Source organism: Bos indicus, chromosome 10 (genome assembly GCF_029378745.1).
Source record: "Bos indicus isolate NIAB-ARS_2022 breed Sahiwal x Tharparkar chromosome 10, NIAB-ARS_B.indTharparkar_mat_pri_1.0, whole genome shotgun sequence".
Lineage (NCBI taxonomy): Eukaryota > Metazoa > Chordata > Mammalia > Artiodactyla > Bovidae > Bos > Bos indicus.
Genome location: NC_091769.1, coordinates 99,940,750 through 99,958,321, shown reverse-complemented (window position 1 = coordinate 99,958,321; position 17,572 = coordinate 99,940,750). Strand labels below are relative to the sequence as shown.

The following is a 17,572-nucleotide window of genomic DNA, read 5'->3' as shown; positions in this document are numbered from 1 at the left end:
AAAATATATATAAGATTATGTCGTCTGTGGATGGACACACTTTTACTTGCTCCTTTCCATTTTGGATGCCTTTCATTTTCTTACCTAATTGCTTTGGCTAGGATTTCCAATTGCAGTGCTGACTAGCAGTGATGAACGTGGGCATACTGGTCTTGTTTCTGATCAAAAAATTTTCAGTCTTTTACCATTCAATATGATGGTAACTGTGGGTTTTTCATAAATGCTTTTGGAGAGTTCTCTGGTTTTTCTAGTTTTTTTATTTTTTATCATGAGGTGTTGGGTTTTGCCAATTGCTTTTTCTATGTCAATTGAGAGGACTGTTTTTTTCCCCTCACATCCGTAATTCTGATATATCACGTTGATTGTTTTTTGTATGTTGAACCACTCTTGCACTTCTGGGTTGAGTCCTGCTTGGTCATGGTGTATAATCTTTTTAGTATGCTTTTGGGTTCAGTTTTCTAGTATTTTGTTGAGAATTTTTGCGTCTATAATTATACGGGATATTGGTCCGTAGTTTTCTTTTCAGGTGGTGTCTATTGTCTGACTTTGGTATCAGGATAATGCTGGCCTGTAGAGTGAGGAAGGAAATGTTCTGTACTTGTCTTTGAATCCTCCCAAATGGACTTATACAGAAAATTCTTTGCCTGATGAAGATTTAATCACAGCATTTTATTGCTCAAATTCTACCTACTCATCTTAGAAGCAAACCATATTATAAAACCTCTGGAATCAGATGTTGTTATTTCATTCTTTATGTGTAGAAATTCTAAGAAAGCATTGAATACAAGGATTATAATGTTACAGGGTTTTAGTTACCCATATGTATATGAACATTTCTAGTAGCAACTTTAGAAATATAATACATGATACAAATTGTATCAAATTTGTATTTAGGCTAATTTTACATGATACAAATTTTATCAAATTTGTATTTAGGCTAATTTATCAAATTTTGGCTAGCCTTTACTACTTAAGATAGCACTTGAAAACAGGGATAAGTCCCAAGGCAAATACTTACTGCACTATAAAAGGGGTTAATGTTCCAAAGTCGTAGACTCTCCTGTGTGTAAAATAGCTAATCAACTAATAATTTACTAAATCTATATCCAGCTGTTTGCACAAGGTTCTTACTACTTCTTTATAAGGTATATCATTTGTAAAAAAACTAATTATGATGCAATTTCACAAATGCATTTCTTTTTGGCTTTCTATCCATATATGTGACATAAGTAATAAATGCATTGCTAAAGTAAATAAGCTTAGCATATATTAAGAGTTTATTTCTTCTACAATGTGCTTTTTAAGAATGCTAACAGATTATTCATATATTTTTATATAATAATGTCTGTTCATATTCATAAATTATATAATAAACTTTTGGTTTTATACTTCTATGTAAATTTTTGTGTTCAGAGTATTCAAGTCCAACTAGATTTAAAGGGAAGAGTAATGTTTACAGAGTATTTTAAAGACCTTTTAATTTTTATGACCAAAATAGTTTTAGATCCTAAAGAATGCCCAGGCTTCTGGATTTATGGCAAAAAAAAATTATTTGTAGAACTTAGTGCATAGCAGTGGTATGTGTTATAGACCAAACATGGTACATGCAATCTAAATCTAAAATAGAGCACGAACATACATACAATGAACAGAAGTGCACTGTGTTGTAATTACCAAATAAATGTAATTAGAAAGGTTTCTTGGGTTTTTTTTTGGCAAGATCTTCAGTTGATTTTGTTGATGTTTGGCAGAGTGGGTAAAGCTAATCTTTTTAAAACATAGTGGTTTTCTAGTGGCAAAATGCAGTCATACATGTTTTGCATTTAGATCTCACGGTGGAGTTATGAGGGAGGTATTATTGCCTTAATACAGTTGAGAAAACGGAATTGGACTAATTGACTTTTCCACTTCACAGCAAGCGTTAGAAATTAAACCCAGGACTTTGGACTTTAGCAGCAGCTTCCTCCTATTACTAATTTTTGTTTTCTGTAAGTTGCAGTTCAGATGGAAGAAGGAATAGGAATAGTACCTGTTTTCCAAAAATATGATACTACTCTTTTCGTACAGATAACATATTTTATTTTACAAATATAATCACAACTTCAGGCAATAATTAACAGCAGAAGGACTCAACTTTCTGCTGTATTAAAAGTGTGTTTGGTTTCAAAAATTTGATTTCCATGCAGCTTTTCAAGGGTAGGCTGTTGATTTGACTGTCTCCTGCATAACATCGAGAGAGGCGGGGCGCCACGTGCAGTGACTTCCAGACTTGAGTGGGTACGAGAATTACGAGAGTTTAATATCTCTGTTGGCCTCATTGCGCTCCAGGTAGTTCCAGCAGAGGCGGTCCAGCGACGGCATTTGGAGAAACACTGGTTTTAGAGTTTAACACACACACAAACATCTATTGGGGAAAGTAATAGTGGCGATTTAATCTGTAATATTGCTCTAGTTCTTAGAACAGAACTTGGTCCAACATAGTAAATATTCAGAATATTCCAGTTGTGTGTGATAATTTGGGTGACAGCTGAGAAGCAGGAGAATATTCGTTCTTTTATTCAAAGTTTACTGAATTCCTGCACTGCTCTAGCTATTTGGATATAAAGGGAAAACAGATACATACATTTTTGACTCTTGTTGAGTTTATATGATTAATAGACTCATTTTTTAAAAACTTGTTTATTTGTGGCTGTGCTGGATCTTCATTGCCCTGCGGGCCTTTCTGGAGTTGTCGTGAGCGGGGTGAGGGGCCTCCCCTCTGATTGCGGCCTGCAGGCTTCTCCTATTGGGGAGTTGTAGCGCGTGGGCCCAGGAGTTGCGGCTCCCAGCCTCTGGAGCTCAGGCTCGGTAGTTACGGCGCCCGGGCGTAGTTGCTCCGCGGCATGTGGGATCTTCCCAAATCAGGGATCAAATCCGTGTCTCCTGTTTTGGCAGGCGGATTCTTTACAGCTGAGCCACCAGAGAAGCCCCTAGTAGACTCATTTGAAAGGTATGGGTCTTCGTTTGTTTAAAAAAAAAAAAAAAAAATTGTAAGGTAAATTTATTAATATTGAGGACATGTTTTAATATTGGTTTTTATTTCCCCCTCTGTAAATTGATGACTCACTTTTTGAGGGTTACGGTTAAAGAAATAGCCGTGTGTTGTTATTGACTGTATTATTGTTGCTCTAAAGCTGTATGAACCAATGCAGTGGCCACTGGATGTTTCCAGCTATTTCAGTCCGTTAGGGCTCAGTGACATTGGAAATTAGGTTCCTCAGCTGCACTGGCCGCACTTCGCATCCCCAGAGAATGCAGATACCGCAGCTCAACCATCAGAGAAGCTCCGTTTGACAGTGTGACTTTAGAGTCTAGAACAAAGCAGTGATTTTTCCAGTTGCCTTGATCTGTCAACTGACTTTTGAGGTAAATATTAGCAGTGGCCGGAAGCTGTCATCTCAGTCCTTACGTGCATTAGCGCCTTTTCAGGTTGACCAGTCAAGGGCTAGGATTGGTTTACTTAAACGGTTTGTTACATGGCAACTGAGATTTAAATGCTGACATCTGGGCGTTTTTCTTAAGCCTCTGAGTAGGACACGTAAGTAATACTACTGCCGTAGCTATAGCTTCTTCTTGTCTGTGTATATTTATCTCCGTAGCATTATATATAAAATAGATATAATTGTGTATATATCAATCCCAATCTCCCAGTTTGTCCCTCCGCCTTCCCCCCATTAATTGTAAGGTTTTCTACATCTGTGACTCTGTTTCTGTTTTGTAAGTAAGTTCATTTTACTGTTCTTTGTGTTTTTAGATTCCGTGTGTTAGCAGCATCATACGACACTCTGTCTTTCTCTGATGCGGTTCCTTAGTGTGGCGATTTCTAGGTCCGTTGGCGTCGCTGCGTGTGGCGTTGCTTCTTTGTTACGGCTGAGTAATGTTCCACAGTGCATATGTACCGCATCTTTTTTATCTGCTCCTGTCCGTGGACGTTCAGGTTTCCTCCCTGTCTTGTCTATTGTAAATAGTGCTGCAGTGAACTTGGGGGTGCATGTGTCACGTTGAATTTTTTTTTTAAACTTTACAATATTGTATTAGTTTTGCCAAATATCGAAATTAATCCGCCACAGGTATACCCGTGTTCCCCATCCTGAACCCTCCTCCCTCCTCCCTCCGCATACCCTCCCTCTGGGTCGTCTCAGTGCACCAGCCCCAAGCATCCAGTATCGTGCATCGAACCTGGACTGGCGACTTGTTTCATACATGATATTGTACATGTTTCAGTGCCTGGATACATGCCCAGGAATGGGGTTGCTGGGTCATATGGTAGTTCCAGATACTTGCTCCCATCCTGAGTCTTTCCTCTTTGCTTCTGGTTTCTTTTGTTGTGCAAAAGCTTTTACGTTTCAGTAGGTACCATCTATTTTTGCTGGGAGGCGGATCAAAAAAGATATTGCTGCTATTCACGGCAGAGAGTGTTCTGCCCATGTTTTCAGCCAAGACTTACAGTGTCCAGCCTTAGATTTAGGCGTCTAGTCCATTTGAGTTTATTTTTATGTATGGTATTAGAGAGTGTTTAAATTTCATTCTTCTACGTGTAACTGTTCAGTGTTCCCAGCATCACTGGGGAGACTGTCTCTCCTCCACCGTGTACTCTTGCCCTCTTGGTCATAGATTAGTTGACCATAGGTGCATGGGTTTATCTCTGGGCTTTTATTTCTGCTTCTGTGCCAGTACCAAACAGTTTTGATGAGTGTAGCTTTTGTAGTACAGCATGAAGTCAGGGAATCTGATTTCTCCAGCTCCGTTTTTCTTTATCAAGATTGCTTTGGCTATTGCAATTGCATCTTTACCACTAGAATCTACAGTATTTACATGAAATTATTTATTTATAGCAGAGAAGGCAACAGCATCCCACTCCAGTACTCTTGCCTGGAAAATCTCATGGATGGAGGAGCCTGGTCGGCTGCAGTCCATGGGGTTGCTAGGAGTCGGACACGACTGAGCGACTTCACTTTCACTTTTCACTTTCATGCATTGGAGAAGGAAATGGCAACCCACTCCAGTGTTCTTGCCTGCAGAATCCCAGGGACAGGGGAGCCTGGTGGGCTGCTGTCTCTGGGGTTGCACAGAGTCGGACACGACTGGAGTGACTTAGCAGCAGCAGCAGCAGCATTTATTTATAGATGCCAAATTTGAATATAGTGACAAGTTGAATTAATACTATCTGGTCAAAATTTAGGAAGAACCCCAGTTATGCTTATTATAAAATATTATGATACATTTAATATTTTTATTTTTAAAAGCTAACCTTTTTTTTTCTTGGCTGTGCAATGCAGGATCTCAGTTCCCTGATCAGACGTTGAACCCAGGCCACAACAGTGAAAGCACTGAATCGTAACCACTAGACCACCAGGGAACTCACTGAAAACGACATATATTTTCAGTATTTTTGTTTTGTTGTTGAACTTACGTAAAATTGTGTAGTATCTGCTGAATTCTGATATCTAGACATTTTTTGTGCAGGGTTCAAGAAATAGTGTGCAAGTGTAATTGACCTTTGCCTCTATTTTTTTTTCCCCGACTGTGTGGCACATGGGATCTTACTTCCTCAGCCGGGGATTGAACCCATGGCCACTGCAGGGAAGCACGGAGTCTTAACCACTGGACCATCAAGGAGGTCCGCACCTCTGTCTCCTGAATGAGTGTCTGTACAGAGACAGAGCCTGCCTCTTGTTTGGTTTTTACCCCCTTTAGGTTTTGCCGTGGTCCCTTTCTGAGCAGAGAAGCAATGGGAAACTGTGGTCTCTTGGTCTCAGGTCATGGGTGTGTTGTTGTTCAGCCACTGGGTTGTGTCCAGCTCTTTGTGACCCCATGGCCCCGCAGCACGCCAGGCTCCTCTGTCCTCCACTGTCTCCCCCATGTCCATGGGGTTGATGGTGCCATCTAACCGCCTCACCCTCTGCCCGCCCCCCCCGCCCCATGAACAGTATGAAATGGTCACGGACTAGAGCAGGCAAAGTCTTCTGTCTGTCTCTGCTTCCTTCAGTGACTCTCTCTCTTTCCAGATTACTTACTTCAGCCTCTGGTATTACAACAAGCAGAATCAGCGCCGGTGGGTGGATCTGGAGAAACCTCTGAAGAAGCAGCTGGATAAGCACGCGTTGGAGCCTACCGTCTATTTTGGAGTGGTGTTTTATGTGCCTTCAGTCTCACAGCTGCAGCAGGAGATCACCAGGTAAGGAAGAAGGTGCTGTGTGCTTTCAGGGATTCCAGTGAGACTGAAAAGTGAGACTAAGGTTGGAGGAGTCGGGAGGTAAAACTGACCTTTGCCCTCTCACCACGCATTTTTAGCCACAGCATTGCCTGGAGCTTCTGGTATGTGGTGTGTCAGAGTGCTTTGTGGCATGTTGCCTGACGTATGGGTTCACTGGGCACGAAGGAACGATTACAAGGAAAAATGACGTTTTTACCCTGGCTGTGAACTCCTCTTGAAGTGATGTCACCCCTAATGTATTTATGGATTTGTTTCTGACCTTAGTAACAATGAAATGAGAGAGGAGATTTTTCAAAAATAGCCACAAAATATGTGTTTACTCCTCAAGAAAATGTGTAGAAGTTCTGACCCCAGTGGCCATGTTCTGTACATAGGTGTGGAAGGAGAAAGACATGGGGGAAGGGTTTGAGATCAGAAAATATTGGCCAGTAAATGCACTTAAAAGGAACACATGCAGAAAGCATAGAATGTATTAAGGGGTGGGATAGAGGAACTAATTTTTTTTTTTTTCCTTGGAGATAAGAAAACAAAGAAACAAGGAATCAAGTTTGCGTTCTTTTTTTAAAAAAATTGAAGTATAGTTGATGGTTCAGATGGTAAAGAATCTGCCTACAATGTGGGAGACTCAGGTTCAATCTCTGAGTCAGGAAGATCCCTTGGAGAAGGAAATGGCAACCCAGTCCAGTATTCTTGCCGGGAGAATCCCATGGACAGAGGAGCCTGGCGAGCCAGAGTCCATGGGGTCACAGAGAGTTGGACAGGATTGAGTGACTAACACTTTCACATAGTTGACTCACGGTGTTGTGTTAATTGCTACTGTACAGCTTAGTGATTCATACATATAGATACACACACACATTCCTTTTAGAATATTATTTTCCATTATGGTTTTTCACGGGATGTTACATATAGTTTTCTGTGCTGAACAATAGGACCTTGTTGCTTATCCCAAATTTGGATTCTTGAGCCTGCCTTTTACATTCTCCAGAATCCAGCACTTTTTAACCGTTTAACCTTACTTTCGAGCCAAGCTGGATTACTTCAGTGTCCTGAGCATGCTGCATGCAGTTTCACCTTTGTGTCCGAGACCTTTCTTTCAGATACACGTAACCGGAATCCTGTTCATCTGATTTTAGTTCCAAAGGCACCTCCTCCATAAAGCTTCTGTGACCCCTGAGGCTGCAGTGAGCTTTTCCTTCTCCAGACTACTCTAGAATTTGCTTGTACTTATGTTAAGATGGCAGCCGTCATAGCCTCTCACTACAGTTATTTGTGTACAGATCTTTTTCTTAGATTTTAAATCCATGTTTTCTTTAACTTTGCCTTTCAAATCATTTCTAACGCAATGGCTTGCAGATAGTAAAATCCTGATACTGCCCTGTGTTTGTGGAGTATTCTAAGTACTGAGTTTGCAGTTAATTATTGAAATAAGATGGATAACCAAAGGAGCTAGAATCAGGTTCTAGGGATTGGCATGAACTGACTACAGAGCAGATCTGAGCTATAAAGATTTCAGAGTAGAAGCGAGGAGGAGAAAACAGTAACTTATTACTTTGTCTCATTTCTTTGAACATTTATTGAAGATATAATATGGTCTGTAAGAATTACGCTGGTTACGGTGGGAGATGAATATACAAGTAGATATGCTTTATTCTTACACTGGAGGAGTTGTCACAGTCTGGTGGTGGTCCGTGTACATGAATAATTGCAGTGTATTATCATAATACATGCTTTAATTATAGCACGGCCTTCCCTTGTGGCTCAGCTGGTAAAGAATCCACCTGCAGTGCGGGAGACCTGGGTTCAGTCCCTGGGTTGGGAAGATCTGCTCGAGGAGGGAAAGGCGAAGTCAAGTGGAATGCCAAGTCAAGTGGGCCTTAGGAAGCATCACTACGAGCAAAGCTAGTGGAGGTGATGGAATTCCGGTTGAGCTATTTCAAATCCTAAAAGATGATGCTGTGAAAGTGCTGCACTCAATATGCCAGCAAATTTGGAAAACTCAGCAGTGGCCACAGGACTGGGAAAGGTCAGTTTTCATTCCAATCCCAAAGAAAGGCAATGCCAAAGAATGCTCAAACTACCGCACAATTGTACTCATCTCACATGCTAGTAAAGTAATGCTCAAAATTCTCCAAGCCAGGCTTTAGCAATATGTGAACCCTGAACTTCCTGATGTTCAAGCTGGTTTTAGAAAAGGCAGAGGAACCAGAGATCAAATTGCCAACATCCGCTGGATCATGGAAAAAGCAAGAGAGTTCCAGAAAAACATCTATTTCTGATCATTGACCATGCCAAAGCCTTTGTGTGGATCACAGCAAACTGTGGGAAATCCTTAAAGAGATGGGAATACCAGACCACGTGACCTGCCTCCTGAGAAATCTGTATGCAGGTCAGGGAGCAGCAGTTAGAACTGGACATGGAACAATGGACTGGTTTTAAATTGGGGAAGGAATACATCAAGGCTGTATATTGTTGCCTTGCTTATTTAATTTATATGCAGAGTATATCGTGTGAAATGCCAGACTGGGTGAAGCACAGGCTGAAATCAAGGTTGCTGGGAGAAATATCAGTAACTTCAGATTTGCAGATGACACCACGCTTAGGGCAGAAAGCAAAGAGGAACTAAAGAGCCTCTTGATGAAAGTGAAAGAGGAGAATGAAAAAGCTGGCTTGAAACTCAACATTCAAAAAACTAAGATCATGGCATGCAGTACCATCACTTCACGGCAAATAGATGGGGAAACAATGGAAACAGTGAAAGACTTTATTTTGGGAGGCTCCAAAATCACTGCAGATGGTGACTGTGGCCATGACATTAAAAGATGCTTGCTCCTTGGAAGAAAAGCTATGACCAACCTAGACAGCATATTAAAAAGCAGAGACAGTACTCTGCCAACAAAGGTCCATCTAGTCAAAGCTGTGGTTTTCCAGTGGTCATGTATGGATGTGAGAGTTGGACTGTGAAGAAAACTGAGTGCTGAAGAATTGATGCTTTTGAAGTGTGGTGTTGGAGAAGACTCTTTAGAGTCCATTGGACTGCAAGGCAATCCAACCAGTCAATCCTAAAGGAAATCAGTCCTGAATATTCATTGGAAGGACTGATGCTGAAGCTGAAACTCCAATACTTTGGTTACCTGATGTGCAGAACTTACTCATTAGAAAAGACCCTGATTCTGGGAAAGACTGAAGTCAGGAGAAGGGAATGACAGATGAGATGGTTGGATGGCATCACTGACTCAGTGGACATGAATTTGAGCAGGCTTCAGGAATTGGAGATGGACAGGGAAGCCTGGCGTGCTGCAGTCCATGGGGTCTCAAAGAGTTGGAAACGAGTGAGTGACTGAACTGAACTGAATTACAGCGCTGGATTCCGAGGAGTGGGTTGCACGAAATGTGAATAGGGAAGGCAAAGACGGTGACTTTTCACTTGACTTTACAAGGAGTTTTCTAGTTAGAGGGAGCAGCTTGTGCAAAGTAAGGGGATAATAAAAGCAACTGATTATTTAGGGAATTTCAGATACTACCTCGAGAGGAGAACAGAGGCTTGGAAAAAGAAATGCCCAAGTCATGAAGTCATAGACCAATAGGGACAGGCATTTTTGAGTGTTAATGGAAGGGAATGATGAAATGTGTACTCTACCGAGATCACCCATCATGGAAGGTAGATTAGAGGTTACAAGACTACAGGCAGGAGACCAGTTAGGAAAGTATGTGCCATAATCTAGGCTTCAGTCTAGACTGTGCACCTGTTTTCCCGTGATTTGATTAAGAAAAAGACCAAGAATACTTAGAGTGGAATATGTGGACAGCATATTCTATATAGAGTACTTTTTTTTTTTTTATTCTTAATTTTATTTTTAAACTTTACAATATTGTATTACTTTTGCCAAACATCAAAATGAATCTGCCACAGGTATACCCGTGCTCCCCATCCTGAACCCTCCTCCCTCCTCCCTCCCCATACCCTCCCTCTGGGTCATCCCAGTGCACCAGCCACAAGCATCCAGTATCGTGCATCGAACCTGGACTGGCGACTTGTTTCATACATGATATTATACATGTTTCAATGCCATTCTCCCAAATCTCCCCACCCTCTCCCTCTCCCACAGAGTGCATAAGACTGATCTATACATCAGATCAGTGTCTCTTTTGCTGTCTTGTACACAGGGTTATTGTTACCATCTTTCTAAATCCCATATATATGTGTTAGTATACTGTATTGGTGTTTTTCTTTCTGGCTTACTTCACTCTGTATAATAGGTTCCAGTTTCATCCACCTCATTAGAACTGATTCAAATGAATTCTTTTTAATGGCTGAGTAATACTCCATTGTGTATATGTACCACAGCTTTCTTATCCATTCATCTGCTGATGGGCATCTAGGTTGCTTCCATGTCCTGGCTATATAGAGTACTTTAGATGCTTGAAAGGAGCTTCCTGGGAGAAAGTTGCAAGGTTTCCTCATTGACAAGACCCAGTGCTGCCAGCATTCTCTTTGCTGATGGAGGGAAATCTATGGGTTCTGCCACTAGCAGGTAGAGGGTTTAAGTTGGATCTAAATTCTTATTGAAGTAGATGGTGTTTTGCTCAAGACTTTTGGTAACGAAGAACAGAAATGTCGAAGGTAAATAAAGTAGGATGATGTAAGGACTCATATGCAATGATTAAAGCGGGGGGCTCTCCAGGAAACGCCATTGTGAACTGCGCCTGGGAACAGCTCACATTGTGAGCTTTGCAGACATCAAACCCAGAAGAGATTCTGGATCCAAGACAGTCCTGTAGCCTGTATTGGCAGAGGGTTGGCAGATCTTCGTTCAGCACTGTATCCCCAGCATCTAGAACAGTGCTTGATGCATAGAAGGCCCCAGTAATTACCTTAGTGAATAAATGAAAGGAAGGCAGAACAGATCTTCACTGTAGAGCTTTATCAGAACGGAGAAGTCAGCCAGGTGAAATACTGCCGCCTGGCTGCAAGTGGGTGACTGCTGCTAGCCATGAGAGCAGCTGTTTATTAAGTGCCAGCTACGCTGTAGTTTTATGCTAAGAGCTTTACGTACATTCCTTGTTCAGCCTTGTGAAGGGGTGATAGTACGCACCGTTTACTGGAGTTAATTTAAACCCACAGATTATGACTTTCCCAAGTTCCTTCAAAATGCTAAATTGGAGATCTGAAGTTTAACTGAAGTTTGCTTGACTAAAGGTTGTGCTGGTAACTAATACCCTATATACTGAAAACATAAACAGAAGTAAGCCCACATTAAAAGACTGTTATAAAGGATTTTAGCAACTATCCTTTTTGGTATTTCAATAAAGAATATTTTATTATGCGCCTAGTCTGAAATGTCAGGAACCATTTTTTCTTTTGACTTTACTGTCCAGGGCTAGGAGAGTCTTACATCACCAAGTTCCTCCAAAGGGTTTTTAAAGTATGGATTAGCCACTGATTCTCTGTTTCTCCAACTAAAACAACAAAACTTACCGAGACTGTTTTACAGGGTACAAGATAGATGACCAGCTGTTTCCTAGGTGGCTATAGTTTGTAGCTTTCAAATAACTACAGTTAAGGATAAGTGACTCAATAAATTGTTGTGTCTGTCTGTGTATTTGTCAGTATAGAAATGATCAAGGAACGTTCCTGTCATTCTTTGAAATCGTCTGAGCTTAGTTTTGACTAGTTGATGCTTCTCTACCAAATAATGATAAAATGCATTGTGTCCGATTGGAGGTAATACCGACACTGACTTTTAAAAACTGACCTTTTTTTTTTTTTTAATAGGTATCAGTATTATCTGCAGCTGAAGAAAGATATCTTGGAAGGAAACATTCCTTGTACATTAGAACAAGCAATTCAGCTTGCAGGCTTAGCTGTTCAAGGTAAAGAATGGCAATTGATAATGTAATAGATCAATCAGATTAAAATACATGTTGAACAAAAACAGCAAGGAATTCTTAAAGTAACTGACTATAGAAAGTAACTACTATAGAGTAGTTTTCTGTGTTAGTGGAATATTATTTCTGTTATCTAAGGGGCTTCCTTGTGGAGGAGGAATGGGTTTGAATTACTTGAATGAAATATGAGACTTCTGGAAGGCTAAGCATGTTATTACGTCAGCACAGCACAGACCAACAGTAGAGAGGAAATACACACATACGCACGCACACACGTGCACACACACACACACACAACATTTAATATGCCATGTATTCCTCTAGTGCAGGGACTTGATCTGCTGCTAGCTCGTATTTTCAGAAGAAAGATCAGCCAAACAGTGGGGTTGAAAAGGTCACATTCGCTTACACTTCAAGCGTATGTCATTGGTTTGGTTTCTTAAATAGTTGCCCTAGATTATAGAACATTGCCAACCATAATATTATTAGTTTTGTATTTCACAAGTATTTTTGAGTTGTTTGTCATATGTTTAATCCATATGTGTTTACATGTGTAATGTACTTTGGAAAGACTTCTAATGGGACTTTATTTCAAATGATAACTGGCATTTAATCTTGGAAATTGAAATTTAATGTGAAAGAATGATTAATAAAATTCCTTCAGATGTTAGCAGACATGGAGATATAATATATATCCTTCCTAGATGAAAAAAATGCCCTGTACTCAGGAAGCCATATTCCTTTTCAAAGTACTTTGAATCTTCTTAAGTGTTATCTTTGGCTTTAAGAGTTAGTTTTTCATAAGCTTTTTGCTGAACTATCAGTTTCTTTTACAATTAAAAATTTCTAAACAAATACATCTCACTGTAACATATTCAGATGATCTAATTCCATTCCCTAGAGGTAATCACTACTATGAATGCTTTGGTTTGTTCTTAACATTTTTTCTGTACATAAGTAGGCATATATGATTATAGGGTAGATTTTTGTTTGTTTTCTAGTGACAAAAAAAATGAGATGATTTGTATACAATTTGTAATGTGTGTTTTTTTTTTTTCCACTTTATTAAGAGGCATTTTTTCCAAGTCCAGACACATGAATCTGTCTGGGTAAAGAGTCTGCCTGCAACATGGGAGACCCGGGTTCGATCCCTGGGTTGGGAAGATCCCCTAGAGAAGGAAATGGCAACCCACTCCAGTATTCTTGCCTGGAGAATCCCCATGGACTGAGGAGCCTGGTAGGCTACAGTCCATAGGGTTACAAAGAGTTGGACATTTTAAAAGGAATTTTTAAAATATACATTTTATAAGCTATAAGGCAGATTTGACTTCTAAATCATAAGCACACCATCTGTATACTTCATATTGAATTTAGTTGTGTATATGCTTTGCTTCCAATTAAACATAATTGACATGTGAATACTTGTGATTTTATATAGCTGATTTTGGTGACTTTGATCAGTATGAATCCCAGGATTTTCTTCAGAAATTTGCCTTGCTTCCTGTGGTAAGAATTCTTTTGACATTGGACATTTTTATCAACAGTGATTTCTAGACCCTTGATAATCCCTGAAATGAAGCCCATATATTAGACTTACTAGGTAGGGATAGAGTTAAAAAAAATCAGCTCCTTCTTGTAAACAACTTAAGTTGTTGCTTTCCCTGTTATAGACTTCTAGTCCTTGTAAAAGCACAGAAACAGAAGAGTCTGTGGCCTCTGGGCTGCAGCCAGCGAAATTCATTTTGAGTTTGAATGTGAGTCTAAAGAGAGGCACTCATTTCCAGCTTCTGAGGAACTACAGAGGTTTTGATTTTAACTGAAAACTTGAGACCTCACAGAATTATGTTGAAGTGAATATCGTTTCTCATCAGCAATTTAAAGAGTAGATGACAAAAAGACCCTGCTTCTACTTTTTAAAGTCAATACTGGTGGGATTGACAGGTGTTGCAACACCTGTAGGAAGTGGTGCGCTGCTCTGACTGTCACACAGCCAGCCAGGGAATGCAGGAGGTGCCGTTACGTGCTGGGCTTGGAACTGGCTGATGAATGTTAACAACCTGAAATAACCCATCTGTAACTCTCTGGGGGCTTCTCAGGTGGCCCAGTGGTAAAGAATCCACCTGCCAAGCAGGAGACGTGGGCTTGATCTCTGGATTGGGAAGATCCCCTGGAGAAGGAAATGGCAACCCACTCCAGTGTTCTTGCCTGGAAAACCCATGGACAGCGGAGCCTGATGGGCTACATTCCATGGGGTCGGAAAGAGTTGGACACAGCTTCGCAACTAGTCAGCAGCAAGTTTCTCTGGGATGAATTGAGAAGGCAGGGCAAGTGTTTTGGCTTTTGAGCAGAAGCCACTTAATTCTCAGAAAGGTCATGATTATGTCCTTTAGTGAAGCTCTCAGATACTGATTCTAGCCCTAGTTTTGCCTGCTGGGGACAAGAGTCAATAACAGTAGCACAGATTCCTCCTAAGAAATTTGAGTGATTTGTTTCCATACTACTGTCGTGTGTTTTTCCAGGAGTGGTTACAGGATGAAAAAGTGTTGGAAGAAGCAACCCAAAAAGTGGCCTTACTGCATCAGAAATACAGGTAACGCTGAGAAGTGGGGACAGATTAGGACTCGTGCCTGTTTCAATTTGAACCCTGGGTTGACAGCATTAAATGTGGACCTTTACTGCTGCTGCTGCGCCTACTCTAGTTACCCAGCTCTCCCCACCTGGGCAGAGCTCTCACCGCCTGCCCAGCGCTCTTCCGAGCACTTCCCCATATTAACCCATCTGTTATTCACGTTGTGTCACTGATGAAGCTGAGAAAGCTGAGAGCGGCCAGCCCCTGAAGGCTGCCCGCCCTTCCTCCCGCGCACTGAAGGATTGGGCGGTGGCCCGGCCCTGTGCAGGCTAACCAAGATTAGAGAGATTTGTTTCCTTTGTGGCAGATGTGGTGTTCTGGGCCTGCCCCCAGCCTCACCGCCGCCTTGGAAGCCGTCTCCCTGTCCTCTAGGCAAGCTGTGCTGAGAGCAGCGGGCTGGTTGCTCTGGCCCCTGCTTCTGGGCAGATCCTGGTCTTTGAGAGTGAAGCTGGATGTGTTTTCTGAAAACCCTGTCCTGGAGAACGCTAGGTTTTACGCTAAACCAAGTGCCACTCAGCTCCAAGTACTTTATGTATCATCAAATTCTTAATAGCGACTCTTTAAGGTAAATGTTATTATCTCCTTACAGATTGGGAAAATCAAGTTCACAAAGACTATAAATAACTTGCCCAAAGTTACATGTGGTAGAGGTGGGATGTGAACCCAGGTCTGTCTAATTATAACCTATTGTTCACCCCTTCCTGTTAAAAATAACCTTTTGCCTTTAGTCTGTCCCCACTCAAATCCAGACAGTCACTCACAAAAGATTAATTCTCCTAAAATAGCTCTTTCTACTTGTCTCCCCTCCTCTCCTCGAGTGTTCGTGAATCTTCTCGCTTTCCACCAGCCTGAGTTCATCACCCCTGGGATTAAAGGCTTCTCACAAGTTGGTTCAATCCTGCCGTTCCAGCTCTATCTTCTGCTGTCCAAATGAACCCATTTTTTTCAGCATAATTAATCCTTCGGGCACACCTTGCTCTATCTTTTGTTATTTTCATTCATTCATCTGTGCATCTCCTTCAAAGATAATTTAGTGCTGCTATTCTGTTATGAGGCGAGTGCTCAATGCTGTGGCACAAAGATGACTAGAACCGTGACCTGCCAGAGTCTTCAGGGGTAGGCAGTGCAGCCCAGTGTCATGGCAGTTCACAGTTCTCATCGTGAGTGTGGGGGAGAGGCATGCACAGAAGGTGGTGGGTCTGCGTAGCGCAGGGCAGTCCCACAAGGTGACCAAGAGGGTGCGCAGGCTGAGTCTTGATGGCTTCAGGGGTTGGCCAGGCGCACACGTGGGTGATAGTTGGACCAGGAGGCACGATTAGCACGTGCAAAGGCTCGGAGGTGCAGGGGAGCGTGGCATGTTCAAAGACACAGAGAGTCTGGGGTGGTCGTGGTGGGGGTACCTTGTGGGTGTGTGGAGCAGCAGAAGGTGAGGTTGGAGAGGAGGTGTCCATGCAGTGGGCGCCTTCTCTGCCCACACTGCCTTCCCGCCTACCTGCCCACCCTCGTCACGCTGTCACCGAAGCCGGCTGCTAACCCTTCCTCGCCCCACTCACGGTGTGGCGCTCAGCACACAGTGCTGAGTACTCTCTGACACTGTGGTGGTTTGGAGAGAAGTCTGGCTCTCCCTGAAGTCTTCTTGGGAGGTTGTCTTACTTCCTGCATTCCCCCTGGCCTGCCCCCAGGCCACGGGGTCAGCCCTGACACCCAGCCCTCAGCATTCAGCACAGTGCTCTTGCGTGTAGTTGATTCTCAGTAAAAATTGGTGGGTTGACGTAACTAATCACAGACGCTTAGAAACTGGAAACGTTTCTAACGCTTTATGCCCGATTGAGACGTAGTTTTTCGCAAACAAGCTCTTCTGAAATTTTTTTAGTCTGTGAACAGTCTGTCTGACAGATCTCTCGGGTTGCAGGGGCCTCACAGCTCCTGACGCGGAAATGCTCTACATGCAGGAGGTAGAGAGAATGGATGGCTATGGGGAAGAGAGCTACCCTGCCAAGGTAAGCGAGGCCCGAAGACGGGGCCCTCCGAAGCGCGCCTGAGTCGTCCCAGCAGGTTAGCAGGGAGGCCAGGGACGCTGCGCTGCCCGAAGCCCGAGATGTGCAGACATTTGGAAATGTGAAAGCTGAGGTCCTCGTGGCCGAAGTTTTCTCGCGAAAGAGATATTCCTGTTTTGTCGTTTGTTCTTGGAATTACTCTTGGAATAGAATTCCTTAAGGAGCCCAACTGTTTTTCATATGTGTTTCCAGGGTGACACATTTATACCTTGCAGACTTTCCCCCTCAGGGGAGGTCTCCCAAGCCTTTCCCACATGGGACACAAGAGTGGGGGTAGGTGGGCCCCTGGGGCCCCGTGTCTCTGCCGCCCCCAGTGTTTCCTTGTCCGCTTTCTCCTCCTAGGACAGCCAAGGCAGCGACATATCCATCGGAGCGTGTCTCGAAGGCGTCTTTGTGAAGCACAAGAGCGGGAGGCCCCCTGTGGTATTCAGGTACTTTTCTTTCTGCGCACTTTTGTGGCTCCTGTAGGTGATTGGGTTTTGATCCCTGTGCTAATTGTACTGCTCACAAGTAAGTGTCTCCCAATGGAAACATGCCCTTCTTAGAATAAAATTGCACCTGACCACAATAGTTATAAGATACTTAATTCAAAACTAAATTGCAGAAAACTGTTTATAATGGTGGCCTGCTTAGGAAATGTTTAAAGACATGTGACCCTTTTCTTACCATATGGAGGCCATTCTTTGTGTGTGAATTTTTCTTTTCTTTTCTTTTTTTTTCTATGTGAAGTATGAGTATTTA

General features: G+C 42.2%; 1 protein-coding gene across 2 annotated transcripts in view; it reads left to right on the top strand.

Annotated features, from left to right (window-relative positions):
• Positions 1 to 17,572, top strand: part of PTPN21 (protein tyrosine phosphatase non-receptor type 21) — a 78,663-nt gene that overhangs the window by 29,722 nt on the left and 31,369 nt on the right. For both annotated transcript variants that reach the window (XM_070797969.1, XM_070797968.1), the window contains exons 3-8: positions 6,048 to 6,217; positions 12,033 to 12,130; positions 13,584 to 13,651; positions 14,665 to 14,735; positions 16,687 to 16,774; positions 17,174 to 17,262. In XM_070797969.1, the coding sequence (XP_070654070.1) occupies positions 6,048 to 6,217; positions 12,033 to 12,130; positions 13,584 to 13,651; positions 14,665 to 14,735; positions 16,687 to 16,774; positions 17,174 to 17,262 (584 nt within the window). The remainder of the gene's footprint in view (positions 1 to 6,047; positions 6,218 to 12,032; positions 12,131 to 13,583; positions 13,652 to 14,664; positions 14,736 to 16,686; positions 16,775 to 17,173; positions 17,263 to 17,572) is intronic.